The 15,216-nt window shown below is 35.4% G+C and overlaps 1 protein-coding gene across 8 annotated transcripts in view; it reads left to right on the plus strand.

The window, feature by feature from the left end:
- pou6f2 (POU class 6 homeobox 2) overlaps window positions 1–15,216 on the plus strand; it is a 232,754-nt gene that overhangs the window by 171,315 nt on the left and 46,223 nt on the right. For all 8 annotated transcript variants that reach the window (XM_087309297.1, XM_087309300.1, XM_087309294.1 and 5 more), the window contains one exon: window positions 5,988–6,125. In XM_087309297.1, the coding sequence (XP_087165423.1) occupies window positions 5,988–6,125 (138 nt within the window). The remainder of the gene's footprint in view (window positions 1–5,987; window positions 6,126–15,216) is intronic.

Genomic DNA, 15,216 nt, shown 5'->3' on the forward strand with positions numbered 1-15,216 from the left:
ACGCGAGCAGCGAATATTTGAGAGCGTGCAAACAGCATATATTTAAGTGTGCGCAAGCAGCAATTATTTGAGAGCGTGCAAACAGCGTATATTTGAGTGCACGCGAGCAGCGAATATTTGAGAGCGTGCAAACAGCATATATTTAAGTGTGCGCAAGCAGCAATTATTTGAGAGCGTGCAAACAGCGTATATTTGAGTGTGCGCGAGCAGCAAATATTTAACTGCACGCGAGCAGTAAATATTTGAGAGTGTGGACACAGCGTATATTTGAGTTTGCGCGAGCAGCAAATATTTGAGAGCATGCACGCAGCTTATATTTGAGTCCGCATGAGCAGCAAATTTTTTGAGTGCACGCGAGCAGTGATTATTTGAGTGCGTGCGAGCAGCGAATATTTGAGAGCGTGCACGCAGCGTATATTTGAGTGCGCGCAAACAGCGAAAATTTAAGTGCGCGCGAGCAGTTTTGTCCATGAACTGTGAAAATCAATGTGCCAGTAAAGAGTTTCGCTCGCTCGTATTACATAAATGCACTCTTGACCTACTGCACTCTGCACATTTATCAGTAAAATAAGGCCATAATTCAAAAGAACAAATCAATCCCTCTTTTTAAACATGTGTTTCAAGTTCATTTATTACAGCACATAATTTTTGTAATAAGAATTTAACAACACCATGTCACCGAAATTAAGCTTAAAGCCAGTAAGATTTTAATATTATCATTTATATATTTTTAATATTTGTTTTTATTAATAAATCATGCTTTAAATTGATTAAACAAACAAAAACGTTTCAACTTTTCAACGTTTCAACATTGTACTATTAAAATATGTTTATATTCACAAACAAATGAAGTTTGGTACTCCATATGTACAAACAAATAAGAAGTTTAATTACAGGGTGAGCTGTTCCTTTAAAGCACGGCAGCATCAAAATATCATCAGCGCACACCTGTGTGTGAACTCTTGTTCTGACAGCATCTTTTGGGATTATACGCTTCGTGATTCACAGCGAAAGCAAACTCAGAACTTGTCAAGAGAAAAAAAAAAAGAATAGCAATTTGATTTCAGAAATAACCTGCTGTCTATATCACTGTTGACTGCCATTAGGATATGCTGTCTTTTTATTTTACTCTTTCTGTCTGCTGTCACCGTGCCTGTTCTCCTCTGTCTGCTCCGAGCGCTGTTTCCATTACTGCCTCATTGTGAAGAGTAATTGGGTAGTCTGTGTGCAGTCCTGCGTGAGCTCTTGATCTACTTAAAGAACCTAATAAGCCTGTATTCTGCAGCCCTGCAACCAAATAAGCACTGCATTCACCGGGCTTATTAGGAGGTTAGCTTGATTTATTCACCTGTGTGTTTGTATGTGTGCTTGTGTGTGTTTCTAGCGCTAGCAAATCGCTATAACTAGGAGAAATTTAACACGGGAGTTTTAAAAATGAAGAGATGAGAGTAAAACAGTCTGCGGTTTCTGATCTTTCTGTCTAGCTATATTTAATCCTGCATTTATTGAGAGCTGGTAAAGTGGAACATTCACACTCGTTATTACTGCGGGGGAACTATCTGAAGTAGTGGTGCTACTAACTTAACTTAATAAACTTTAAATCTGATTGTTTCTGATGCTAAATGATTCTGAATAATGCAAAAAGACAAACATTTTACATGGTTTATTAAAGAGCCCATATTATGGGTTTTTGAAAATTCCCCTCCATGTAGTGTGTAACACAGCTCTAAGTGAAGTGAAGTATCCAGCTAAGGCTTAAATCTGTAAGAATACAGTGTTTAAAACTGTTGATTCATCTATAAAAGAGTCGAATCATAGTGCTTCAAACGAGTCGCCTTGATACCGACTCATTAGGTGTTTCGCCATGACGTACGAACGAAACAAAGTTTTTCACGTGCACGCGCAAACCCGGGAGATTTCAAACCTGAGGCCCCGCCCTCTGACGCAGTAACCCAGACACACACACACACACACACCCACAAACACACGCACACAAACATGCCGGTCGATTGAAGTCACATTGCAGATGGATATATTGAGTCTCTACCCAAAGATGAAACCTCAGCATTATAGCCAAGCAGTTGGAAACTACTGGAAACTTCTGGAAGCTACATGCTACAAAGAATACTTCATCTGCGTTTGTTTGTAAGGATCAGTAACTTACTGATGGACATCAGGATGGGTTTCTTCCATTTCTCAAGTGTAAGTACGTGCGGTTAAAGTTGTTGCCTCGTTGACTCTAGCTTGCAAATGTATTTAGTTGTGATTTGTTACTTGTAACCGCGTGTACTGTATCAGGTTAACTGGATATTTTATCTTATCGCGTGCAAAGTCACGTTAAAAACGCGACGCGTGCTGTTTGTTTATGGAGCTCCGTGCTAGAGTTCTGCTCCCGCGATTTATTCGGAAATTTATTCCCGCGCCGCAGAAATCTGGCGCGGGGACAGCCGCGGGAATAAATTTCCGAATAAATCGCGGGAGCGGTCGGTAACGGGTTTAATTTGGGACGGGAGCGGGCTGTCTAGCAATATCACGGATATTGCTATGCGAATTAGAAAGAGAGAGTCTGCGTGGTGCTTGTGTGTGTGTTAGTGCGCACGCGCGCGTATGAGAGAGAGAGAGAGAGAGAGAGAGAGAGAGAGCGAGCGAACGAACGAACGACAGCTTGGCTGTCTGGACTGTATACTGGGTGATTTTTGGTTGTGTTCTCCGCTCTAGCGGGACCGGGCGCGGCGGGCAGAAAACGGAGCGGGTTCTCAGGCTAAAACCTGGCGGGTGCGGGCGGAAGCGGGAGCGTTGTCATCCGGAGGTGTGTGTGTGTTTTTGTGTGTGTGTGGTATGGCCAGTACACGACTGTCTCCTTCGTTCGGTTATCCGTGGCACTATCCACTCGCCATAGTGTGGCAGCTAAAATCCACGTCTGCACTATCGAGCGTGTATGAACTGTGATTACTTTTTAAATTGCTGATTAGCTATTGGCCATTTCCCTCTCTGACTGAAGGCAGTCGACCAATCGCGACAGACTGTCATCGGTCCAATCAGCGCAGATTAGCTCCGCGCTAAGGAGGGGTTTGGGAACAAATGAATCACTGGACGATTCATACAGGAGTCGCTGGGATAATTAGGTAAAAATAAATGCAGATTATAAGACCATGAAAGTGTTTTTTGACCTTGCATGCATATTAGACTGTTGTTGGAGACCCTTACAACCAGGATATGACCCTATTTCATGTATAATATGGGCTCTTTAAATAATCTATAATACATCATCCTATACAGTATAAGTCATGGAATATTTTATATACTGTTAAAAATGGGGGGGGCACAGTGGCTCAGTGGTTAGCACTTTCACCTCACAGCAAGAAGGTCGCTGGTTTCGTGTCCTGGCAGCGTTAGTTGGCATTTGTGTGTGGAGTTTGCATGTTCTCCTCATGTTCGTGTGAGTTTCCTCCAGGTGCTTCGGTTTCCCCCCTACAATTCTAAAGACATACAGGTGAATAGAATGAACTAAATTAGCTGTATTGTATGTGTGTGAACTAGTGTGTATGGATGTGGAAGGGCATCCGCTGCATGAATCATATGCTGGACAAGTTGGCGATTCATTCCGCTGTGGTGACCGCTGATGAATAAAGGGAATAAACCAAAGGAAAATGAATATTCAAGACAAAACTGTTAGCTCTCCTGAAAATATTTATCCTGTGAAAATATTTGCTGTGCTGTTTAGGAGAGCAAGGACATTTATTTTACAACTATTATAATAAAAATAATTTCTGGAGAAAATCTTGTCTTTTAGTTTGGCTGGGAAACAGATACACTATTAAAAAAACAACTAGTCAATAACTTTAGTTTCATTAAGATGTTTTTTTTTCTTTTATTGTCTACAAAGCAAACCACTCTTGTTGACTCGCCTAATTAACCTAATTAACCTAGTTATGTCTTAAATTGCACTTTAAGCTGAACATAAGTATCTTGCATAACAACCAGTTAAATATTTTTATAGTTTTCATCATGGAAAAAAATAATAATAATAATTATATATATATATATATATATATATATATATATATATATATATATATATATATATATATATATATATATATATATATATATATATATATATATAGGCGAGTTTGCATGTTCTCCCTCCCTTCGCGTGGGTTTCCTCCGGGTGCTCGGGTTTCCCTCACAGTCCAAAGACATGCGGTACAGTTGAATTGGGTTGGCTAAATTGTCCGTAGTGTATGAGTGTGTGTGTGAATGTGTGTGTGGATGTTTCCCAGAGATGGGTTGCGGCTGGAAGGGCATCCGCTGCGTAAAAACTTGCTGGATAAGTTGGCGGTTCATTCCACTGTGGCGACCCCGGATTAATAAAGAGACTAAGCCGACAAGAAAATGAATGAATGATATATATATATATATATATATATATATATATATATATATATATATATATATATAAATATATAAATATATATATATATATATATAAATATATATATATATATATATATATATATATATATATATATATATATATATATATATATATATATATATATATATATACGAATGAATTATTTATACTATTTTGTTAAAAAATTTTATAAATAATTAAGTGTAAATAATTTTGTCTTCAAATATATATTTTACTGAAAATGTGGAAAAAATCGTTTTTATTATTATTTTTACTTTTCAGGATGACAATTTATTAAGTTTAAAGTGAATAATTTATTTTAAAAATAAATATGAAAACAGCAAAAATTAATTCAAAAATCGTTTTTTTTTTTCTCCATGGTAAAGGAACAAAGCTTCATTCATTCATTCATTCATTCATTTTCCTTTGCCTTAGTCTTTATTTCAGAGGTCACCACAGTGGAATGAACCACCAACTATTCCAGCATACAGTATGTTTTACGCAGCAGAGGCCCTTCCAGCTGCAACCTAGTATTGGAAAACACCCAAATACACTCATTAACATGCACACCTTCTTGCTGTGAGGCGACAGTGCTAACCACTGAGCCACCCTACCGCCCTTCAGATCATCATTTATATGTCATCTAAAGACATATATTACAGCTGTCATCAGATTGTTTTTTATTGTAATTAATAAAACATTTTTTTATCATGAAACTTTCACATAATTTATGTTGCTTAATACATTTATTTTATCATTATTGTTCCATTAGTGTATTACAAAAAACACTAAAATGAAAAAAAAACATTAGGTAAATTTAGTTTTACACTTGGAGACTCCTGAAGGACAAATGATGATGGAATATGAAAAGTCTTTTTAGCTATATAGGTGACACAGTGACTCAGTGGTCAGCACTGTCGCCTCACAGCAAGAAGGTCGCTGGTTTAAGTCCCTGCTGGGCCAGTTGGCGTTTCTGTGTGGAGTTTGCATGTTTCCATGTTCGCATGGGTTTCCTCCGGTGGCTCCAGTTTCTCCGATAGCCTGAAGACATGTGGTATAGGTGGATTGAATAAACTAAATTGGCTGTAGTGTATGTGTGTGATTGAGTGTGTATGGATATTTCCCAGTACTGGGTTGCAGCTGGAAGGCCATCCACTGTGTAAAACATATGCTGGATAAGTTGGTGGTTCATTATGCTCTGGCGACCCCAGATGAATAAAGGGAGAGCCGAAGGAAAATAAATGAATGAATGAACGAATGAATGTTTAGGTATATAATACAATTTTTGTTTTTCTATTCAGAACTACTAAACACTTATCCTCATATTGTTCATATGTAGAGTTTATTCATTCTCATTTACAATTAATTATTTAATCATCTAAAATTATGGATCTGCAGCAATTTATTTATTTATCCTTGAACTAAAGTCCAATTGGTTTGATTGTGTGAAACCATCTGTTTAATTTAAAGCTTTTCTTCTAATTTATATACTTGTGGAAAAAAGTCCAGTATTGTATGCATTCTTGCTGTAATGTGTGGAATCATTTGTGAATCGTTTTCTCTTCCTCAGCTCAACCCTTTGGCCAGTCAAGCAGCGGTTGCAGCAGCAGCAGCGATGGGTTCAATTGCTGGGTCACAGGTGTTTGGTAATGCTCTGTCCAGCCTGCAGGGAGTCACTGGACAACTGGTCACCAATGCACAAGGACAGGTACGAACACACATTCGCAAAGCATATTCAAATGAAAATGCACTCAAGAAATGCATGTGTAAGCTAAAGTGTGCGGCACATTAATCATAACACGAGACAAAGGACAAGTAAACATTCTCCTGTAGTAGTCTGAACATGATTTCGTTTATTAGTGAAATGTAACCCAGACAAATAAATATAGATTGGATTTTTGTGGTCAACTTTGGCTCATTTTTATTATATGATTCTGGCTATGTTTCTACAACACCACAAAAGTGAATTTAAGTATGTCTCAATGCAGTTTTTAGGTAAAATATGAACTAGAAGGCAGTAAAATATCATTGGCAATCATAATTTTTTACACAAATTACAATTAGAGGAGCAGATTAGTGACAATTAAACTATATATCAATGCAGTTATTTGTAAAAAGCTATATAAAAACTACATAACATTCAGTAAAGCACAAAATTGTAAGTGTAAATGTCTTTTAGGTTAGCAAGAATCACTTCCCTCTGCCAGACCTTTCGTATGGAAAAGGTTCCAACATATTTCATGTTTTGTTGAAATGTAGCTATACTTATAAAAAAAAAACAACAACAACACCCTCTGGATGATGTTTTAAATTAAAAGAACCACAAAAAAAACACGATTTCAAATATTGCAGAAATTTAGCCAGAATCACATACATATAAAAAGCTTTGCTTTCTAATAAACGTTTCGTATGGAAAATGCCAGCAAATTTAAAGTACAGAAACAGTATCAGGTATCTATAAAAAACAACGTTCTCTTATGAATGTTTTACATAAAAAGTGCCACAAAACATGCAAAAAAAAACATATTTACTGTCTGTTTTTCTTATTTTGTGAATCATATTTTTTTCACATTTATGCTTTTGCATTGCATTATGGAAACTTGATCTTTCCTTTAAAAGCTTTTGATGATAAAAAGTTTGAAAAAAAATGACTTTTCTTGACATTTTTAATATCAAGTTGTATATTGTCTAGGTCTGTGTTGTAAATAACGATACAAAAATCTGGTAATAGGCTGCTATTACGTTTTCTGTTGTTTTACAAACTTAGTTCTCTATATATTATTTTTTAAGTCTCAAAGTACTAAAATTTGAATAAAAGTCACTTTGTTAAGCTGTAGAGTTGAATTTTCAACATTAAAAATGAACAGAGCAGATATGACACTCCTAGAATGTAACCGTAAATAAATCGAAACTTGTGAAGCACAAAATATGAAACTGTTAATTAACAGACATGTTCACAGTGTAGGCAAAATTTACCTACATTTGAAAAAGAAAAAAAAAAAGCAACGCCCTCTAGTGGACGTTTCATATGGAACGTGCCACGCTACATATTTCAGGTTTCGCAGAAATGTAGCTTGAATCGCATACCTACCAAAACAATGCTCTCTAATGGATATTACATATTGAAAGTGTCATGAAACATACCAACGTTCTTCAGGTTTTGCATAAATGTAGCCAGAATCACATACTAATAAAATCAATGCCGTCTAGTAAACGCTTCATGTAAAAAGTGCCTTGAAACATAACACTGTTTTTCAGATTTTAAAGAAACATGATCAGAATTGCATGCCTATTAATAAAACACCATCTAGTGAATGTTTCATTTGCAGAGTGCCTCAGATTGTACCAACATTTTTCAGGAGTTGCAAAAACGTAGCAAGAATCACATACCTATAAAATGCGATGCCCTCTTGTGGCAGTTTCAAATAAAATGTACCACGAAATGTACCTGCATGTTTCAGGTTTTGCAGAAACGTAGCCAGAATCACATACTTATAAAATGCAATGCAGTCTAGAAAACCTTTCATATGAAAAGTGCCTCAAAATGTAACACTATATTTCATATTTTGAAGAAACATAATCAGAATCTTGAACTATAAATGAACCAACACCCTCTAATGAATGTTTCATATGGAAAGTTCCCAAATTGTAAAAAACAAAAGCATTTTTTCAGGAGTTTCAGAAACATAGCAAAAATTACATACCTATAAAAAACTATGGCCTCTGGTAAGTGTTTCATAAAATGTACCATGAAAAGCAGAAATCACATACTTATAAAAAGCAATGCAGTCTAGTAAACGTTTCATGTAGAAAGTGCCTCTAAACGTAACACTGTTTTTCAGATTTTGAAGAAACATAATCGGAATTGTGTACCTGTTATTAAAACAATGCCCTCTAGTGAATGTTTCATATGTAGAGTGGCTTGAATTGTACCAACATTTTTAAGAATTCGCAGAAGCATAGCAAGAATCGCATATCTACAGTATAAAAAGCATTCCCCTTTAGTGGATGTTTCATATGGAAAGTGTCAAGAAACATACATTTTTTTTCAAGATTTGAAGAAACATAGCCAGAATCATTTACCTACAAAAAATACAACGCCCTCCTGTGGATGTTTCATATATGAGCCACGAAACATAGCAACATCAGGTTTCGCAGAAATGTAACCTGAGTCACGTACCTACAAATACAATGCTCTCTAGTATATAATCCGAAACTTACCAACATTCTTAAGGTTTTGCATAAGCGTAGCCAGAATTACATACTCATAAATTGCAATGCCATCTAGTAAATGTTTCATATGAAAAGCGCCTCGAAAAACGTAACACTGTTTTAGAAATTTTGAAGAAACATAATTAGAATTGGGTACCTATTAGCTAAGTTAAGGGAAATGGCACCAGTTAGCTAAAGTTTTCTTTCCCAAACGCACGTTTTAGATCCCTTTTATCAAACTTAAGTTAATGAACTGATTCTTTCACTATGTTAGACTTGTCGCAATACAAAATTTTGGCACTGAAATAAAAAAAAAACTGTCCATTTCCCGTTAACATTTCGGCACTGTTCAGTGTTTCCTCAAGGATTTTTTCCAGCTGTGGCAGCAGGTCTTTTACATAAATCTACCAACTACCTATGGCGTTATTTCAATGACAAATGGAGAAATGTGGGGAGCGCAGTATTACAATTCGGGATTGCATGTATGTAACGTTAATACGAGCATGCCAATCTTTTTGTTTGCGCACCGATTTCTTCTGCTCGTGCACAAAACTTATTGATTCCTTCTTGACCTTTCAGGAGTCGCAGAAACATACCAAGAATCATATACCTACTGTATAAAAAGCAATACCCTCAAGTGGATGTTTTCAATAGATAGTGTCACCAAACATAAAAGTGTTTTTCAAGATTTGAAGAATCATTTACCTATAAAAAAAACAGCGCCCTCTTGTGGATGTTACATATAGAAAGTGCCAAGAAACGTACCAGCGTATTTCAAGTTTTACAGAATCACACATTATGAATGAGTTTAGGTTTTTCGCAGACCATCTCTAGCCCTGTTTGAGCGAGCCCGAGAGGGGCGTTGTGTTTAGATTGGACAGCAGCGTGGGAGTGCAGGGGATAAAATGCTGACCTTGTCATATTTACGGGGCCGGCTGCAGAATTGTTCCATCAGTATCCAGAGGCTTGAACGATGAGGCTTGTCAGACCAGAGCCCTATCTAATGAATCATCTTATCGCAGGTGCGCACCGCTCCCATATTAAAGGAAAGATTGTATAGCCAATGTGCCCTTTCATGCTACAGACGGCATTATTTACCTTAACCCTTGTCTCATTCCCCTCCGCGCATTGACACTTTCTCTTCCGTAATATGACGGAAAGTGTTGTTTGAGAAATTGTACTCTAGGGCCTCTTCATGTAACCTACCAGCTCTGATTGAAGGTTTTATGGGTGCTTTTAACAGTTTTGGCTGTAAATGTAATCAAAAATATGTAATGAGGTTTTATATGTTAAAAGAACCATAGAATTGTACATGGTGTGGACATTTCGATAAATGGGCTACAAGAAAGGAGGAAATGGGATCTGTATATGTTGTTTATGCCAAAGCTATGCATCAAATCAAATTCATTTATAACTTAGCAGAAGAAGCTTGGTAGACACTGGAAGCTTTGTGTGTGTGTGTGCGTGCGTGTATGCATGCGTGCATGTTTGTGTGTGTGTAGATTTTGCTTTAATGCCAAAATTCATTAGAATACTAAATTCACTATTAAAAAATGCTGGGTTCCACACTATCAATTTATGTTAAGTCATCATGAAACGATTAAGTTAACGTATTAGTTGTTACAAATTTATGTGGATTAATCATAGTTGTCCCCTAAAACTCTAGAATTGTGTTGTTTCAGCTCAATTTAAATTAGTTTGAACAAACAGATAGTGTGTTTTTTTTTAAAGTTTTTAAAGTTTACGTTTTTGGAGATATTTTGTAAATATCTTTGTGCATTTATAATTAGTGATTAGCATTGGTAGGCACTTCATTAGGACAACTTTAAAGGTTATTTTTCTCAGTATTGTGAAAATTTTAACCCTCAGATTCCAGTTTTTCAAGTTTTTCAAGTATTTTGATCAAATAGTGTTCAATGTCCACTGTTTATTTATTCAGATTTCAGATGTATAAATCACAAATTCAAAAAATAAGACATTTATGGCTGGTACTGGCTCACATATCAGATCGAAAGTTTAAATATTTCTTAAGAAATTATTTTTATTTACTATAATAAAATTACTACAAATGTAGACAGCGGCTTGGTGATTGCTGCGGCTTGGTGGTTGGCTGTTGTCTTACAGCAGGAAGGTCACTGGTTCGAGACATTTCTGTATGGAGTTTGCATGTTCTCTCCATGTTACAAAGACATACGCTATAGATTAATTACAGGAGTGTGTATGAGAGTGTGTTCCCAAGAATGGGTTGCGGCTGGAAGGGCATTCGCTGCGTAAAACATGAGCTGGATAAGTTGGCGATTCATTCCAATGTGGCGACCCCAGATTAATAAAGGCACTAAGACAAAAAGAAAATGAATGAGTGTCCATTGTCCACAGTTTCAGATTTCAGTAACCACACTGAACTGAGCTAAACTGAACTTATATATAACACAAAACTGAACTGACAGTTTCAATTTATTCTGATCTTCTATGTGAAGCTGCTTTAACACATTTTACATTGTAAAAGCACTAAACAAATAAAGGTAAATTAAATTGAAATGAATGTATAAATCACAAAAAGACTAAACACTAATGTCTGGTTTCGTGGTTCAGGGTCACATATCGGATTGAAAATTTAAGATATTTATCAGGGAATTATTTTTATTTACTATAATAAAAATTACTAAAAATGTAGACAGTGGCTTGGTGGTTGGCTGTTGCCTTACAGCAGGATGGTCACTGGTTTGAGCCATTTCTGTGTGAAGTTTGCATGTTCTCTCCATGTCACAGTTCAAAGACATGTAGTATAGGTGAATTGGATTAATTGGCCATAGTTTGTGTGTGTGAAGGTGTGAATGATTCCCAGCACTGAGGGTTGTACTTGTTTTCCCCCACATGTCCAAAGACATGCGCTATAGGTAAAGTGGTTAAGCTAAATTGTCCTTAGTGTATGAGTGTGAATGAAATGTATGGGTGTTTCCCAGTGATGGGTCACAGCTAGAAGGGCATCCGCAAGAAAAATATATGCTAGATAAATTGGTGGCTCATTCTCAGTGGGTGACCCATGACAACGAAGGGAATAAGCCGAAGGAAAATGAGGGTAAATTAAGACATTGAAAACTCAATTACTGATAATAAAAACATATTAAGAATATTAATAAACATCAATGAATCTCTAGTTTAAATAAGTCAAGTCAAGTTGGCTTTATTGTTATTTCAGCAATATACAGTGCAGTACACAGTCAAACGAAACAATGTTCCTCCAGGACCAAGGTGCTTCATTACACAACATAAATTGAAAACATAACACAGGGCTGTGCACCACTATATAAAAATATATTAAAAATAAATAAAAATTAGAATGAGAGCGCAAAGTGTGGTTTGTGCAATATTTAGTGCAAATAACAGAGACAGAACAACACTGACCAGTGCACTACTGATGTTGTGCAAATATTAGACCAGATATAAATACTGTACATGTAAGTATTTGTCTTTCAGATAGAAATGTTGTACAGAGCAGTGTAAAAAATCATTTGTGCAAATATATATCTGTCAATTTCTATCCATTAATTTGTTCGTTAACAGCTGTTTTGTGGTTAAAAAAAATCAAAAATTAAAATTAAAATAATCATTATAAATAAATATTACAGAAATGTATATCATTTTAAAATAATTCTGTGAAAGTTATCTATCTCAGTCTGTACTAAAATGTTAAGCAGCGCAATTGTTTTCCAAATTGACAATAATAAAAATATTTCTTTGAGTTCATCAACATATAACAATAATTTGAAGAGTAATGGCTGCAAAAAAATAAAATAAAAAAATAAATAAATAATATATAATATATATATATATATATATATATATATATATATATATATATATATATATATATATATATATATATATATATATATATATATATATATAATTTATTTTTTTTATTTTATTTTAATATATATAAATATAATATATATATATATATATATATATATATATATATATATATATAATCAGTATATTGTTAGTACTTTTTGTTTTCAATAAAATAAATGCTTTTTTTATAAGAGAGTTGTTTCAAAAACATGAAAAGATCTGACTCCAACCTTTATAAAATCTGTATCATTTTGTGTAATATTTATTATCATTATTAAACTCTTTTTGTAAAACTTGTTATGTAAATATAAATGTGCTTATGTGCATATACAGTTGAAGTCAGAATTATAAACCACCCTGTTTAATTTTTTGCTCCAATTTCTGTTTAATGAAGAGATTTTTTAAACATTACTGAACATAATAATTTTAATAACTCATTACTAATAACTTTAAATTTAAATAACTTTAAATTTATTTTATCTTTGCCATGAAGACAGTACATACTATTTTACTGCATATTTTTCAAGACACTAGTATTCAGCCTAAAGTGACATTTAAAGTGTTAACTAGGCAGATTAGTTTAATTAGGAAAATTATTGTATAACAAAGGTTTGTTCTGTAGACTACCGAAAAAATATATAACTAAAAGAGGTTAATAATATTGACCTTAAAATGTATTTTAAAAAATTAAAAACTACTTTTATTCTAGCCTAAATAAAAACAAATAAGACTTTCTCCTGAAGAAAAAAATATTATCAAACATCCTGTGAAAATTTCCTTGCTTTGTTAAACATCATTTAAGAAATATTTAAAAAAGAAAAAAAATCTAAAAGGGGCCAATAATTCTGCTTTTTTTAACTGTATATTCCATACTTGTTCGGCATATGATAAATTGTCGCTCATTTGAGCTGCCGCACAAATGCTGCCAAGTGTGCGCATGCATGTTGTACGTTAGACGTTACCTAACGAACTGGTAAGGCCTTGTCTTTTCTGAAGAAGCCTGGAGGGCTTGGCTGGACGTATCGGCATGGCGGTGCCGTTGATGGGATGCGCTGTGTGTTTGTAGTGTCGTGGCGGCTGACACTGGCTGACATAATCAGGTCACTGAGACGGTCAAAGCCCAGGGCTACAGGCTCTGCTCTCTACCTTATTACTGACGTGCATTATTCAGTTGGAGTCTGCTAAAACACCCACCACCCTTTTGAGGCTTGTCCCCACCGCCCTTCTTTTACTTTTAACATTAAAATGATACTAATACAGGCCTCAGACGTGGCCAGGGGAACAGCAGATGCTGCCACACACCAAAAAAGCAAAGAAAAAGGACAAGGCAATGTGTTGTTTTATAGCTAAGCATTCTTTGTTTGGTTTGGGTGTTGATTTAGCTCTTAGGCATTAATGCTGGGATGATAGTAGATTACTAAAATAACACAAATGTGGCTTTAAGCACAAGCTATAAGTAGTAGAGTGTTCCCTCAGCTGCAGCACAGCTGAACATTGCCTCATTTTACATGAGAGATTGTGTTTGAAAATAATACATCGCCTGTTTGTGGAGAATTCAGAGTGTTAATGGTGCAGGAATGCTGAATGCTTTAAATAAGCTAGATGACTTCTTGAATATGACTTGGCATGATCACTTTAGGGCGACACAGTGGCTCAGTGGTTAGCACTGTCGCCTCACAGCAAAAAGGTCACTGGTTCGAGTCCCAGCTGGGTCAGTTGGCATTTCTCTTTGGAGTTTACATGTTCTCCCCATGTTGGTGTGGGTTTCCGGGTGCTCCGGTTTCCCCCACAGTCCAAAGACATGTTGAATAGGTAAATTGAATTAGCTAAATTGTCTATAGTGCATGTGTGTGAATAAGTGTGTTTGGATGTTTCCCAGTACTGGGTTGCAGCTGGAAGTGCATGCGCTGTGTAAAACATATGCTGGATAAGTTAATGGTTCATTCCACTGTTGGGATCCCTGATGAATAAAGGGACTAAGCCGAAGGAAAGTGAAGGATCACTTTAATGATATTATGACAATTTTTTACTTATTCATAAGACTGTCTTGATATCTTTATAATCATGACACATGTCATAAATGTGAATGACATTCTATACATGCTTATGACAACCAATATTAAGTGTCATTCGCTCTGCTATTAAATTTTAAATTCAAAGGTGAAATTGTTTGAGATGTCATTGCTAGGACAAGTTAACATAAACACAATAACCTTTGTCATGACAGCTTCATATCATGACGACAACATAACTTGTCATAAATCTGACATAAACATGATTGTCATGAGTCCATTATTATTGTGTCTTGAATTTATTGTAAAATGTCTCATGAAAAGTGTTGACTCTGTCAAATTAATTTATTAAAGTCTCATTTATATTTCATTTACATTTTAATGAGAAAATAAATGTGTACCACGGTAGTTAAGGTCCAGAAAATTATCAATGATGCTGTTATAAAATTTATTTTTACCACAGTTATTGTAACGTAATTTTGGTGGCATTTTTTGTGTGGAGTTTGGATGTTCTCCCCGTATTCGAGTGGGTTTACCTCAAAGTTGTATGTTCAGTGAATGTGTGTGACTCGGCGTGTATGGGTGTTTCCTGTTTCCCAGTGATGGGTTGCACTGTGTTGCGCAGGTTCCGCTGTGGTGACCCCTAATAAAGGGACTAAGCCGAAATGAAAATGAATCACAACTATTGAAAAAAAATAAAATAACATCATTTAAATATTT

Source organism: Danio rerio, chromosome 24 (genome assembly GCF_052040795.2).
Source record: "Danio rerio strain M-AB ecotype USA chromosome 24, GRCz13ab, whole genome shotgun sequence".
NCBI lineage: Eukaryota > Metazoa > Chordata > Actinopteri > Cypriniformes > Danionidae > Danio > Danio rerio.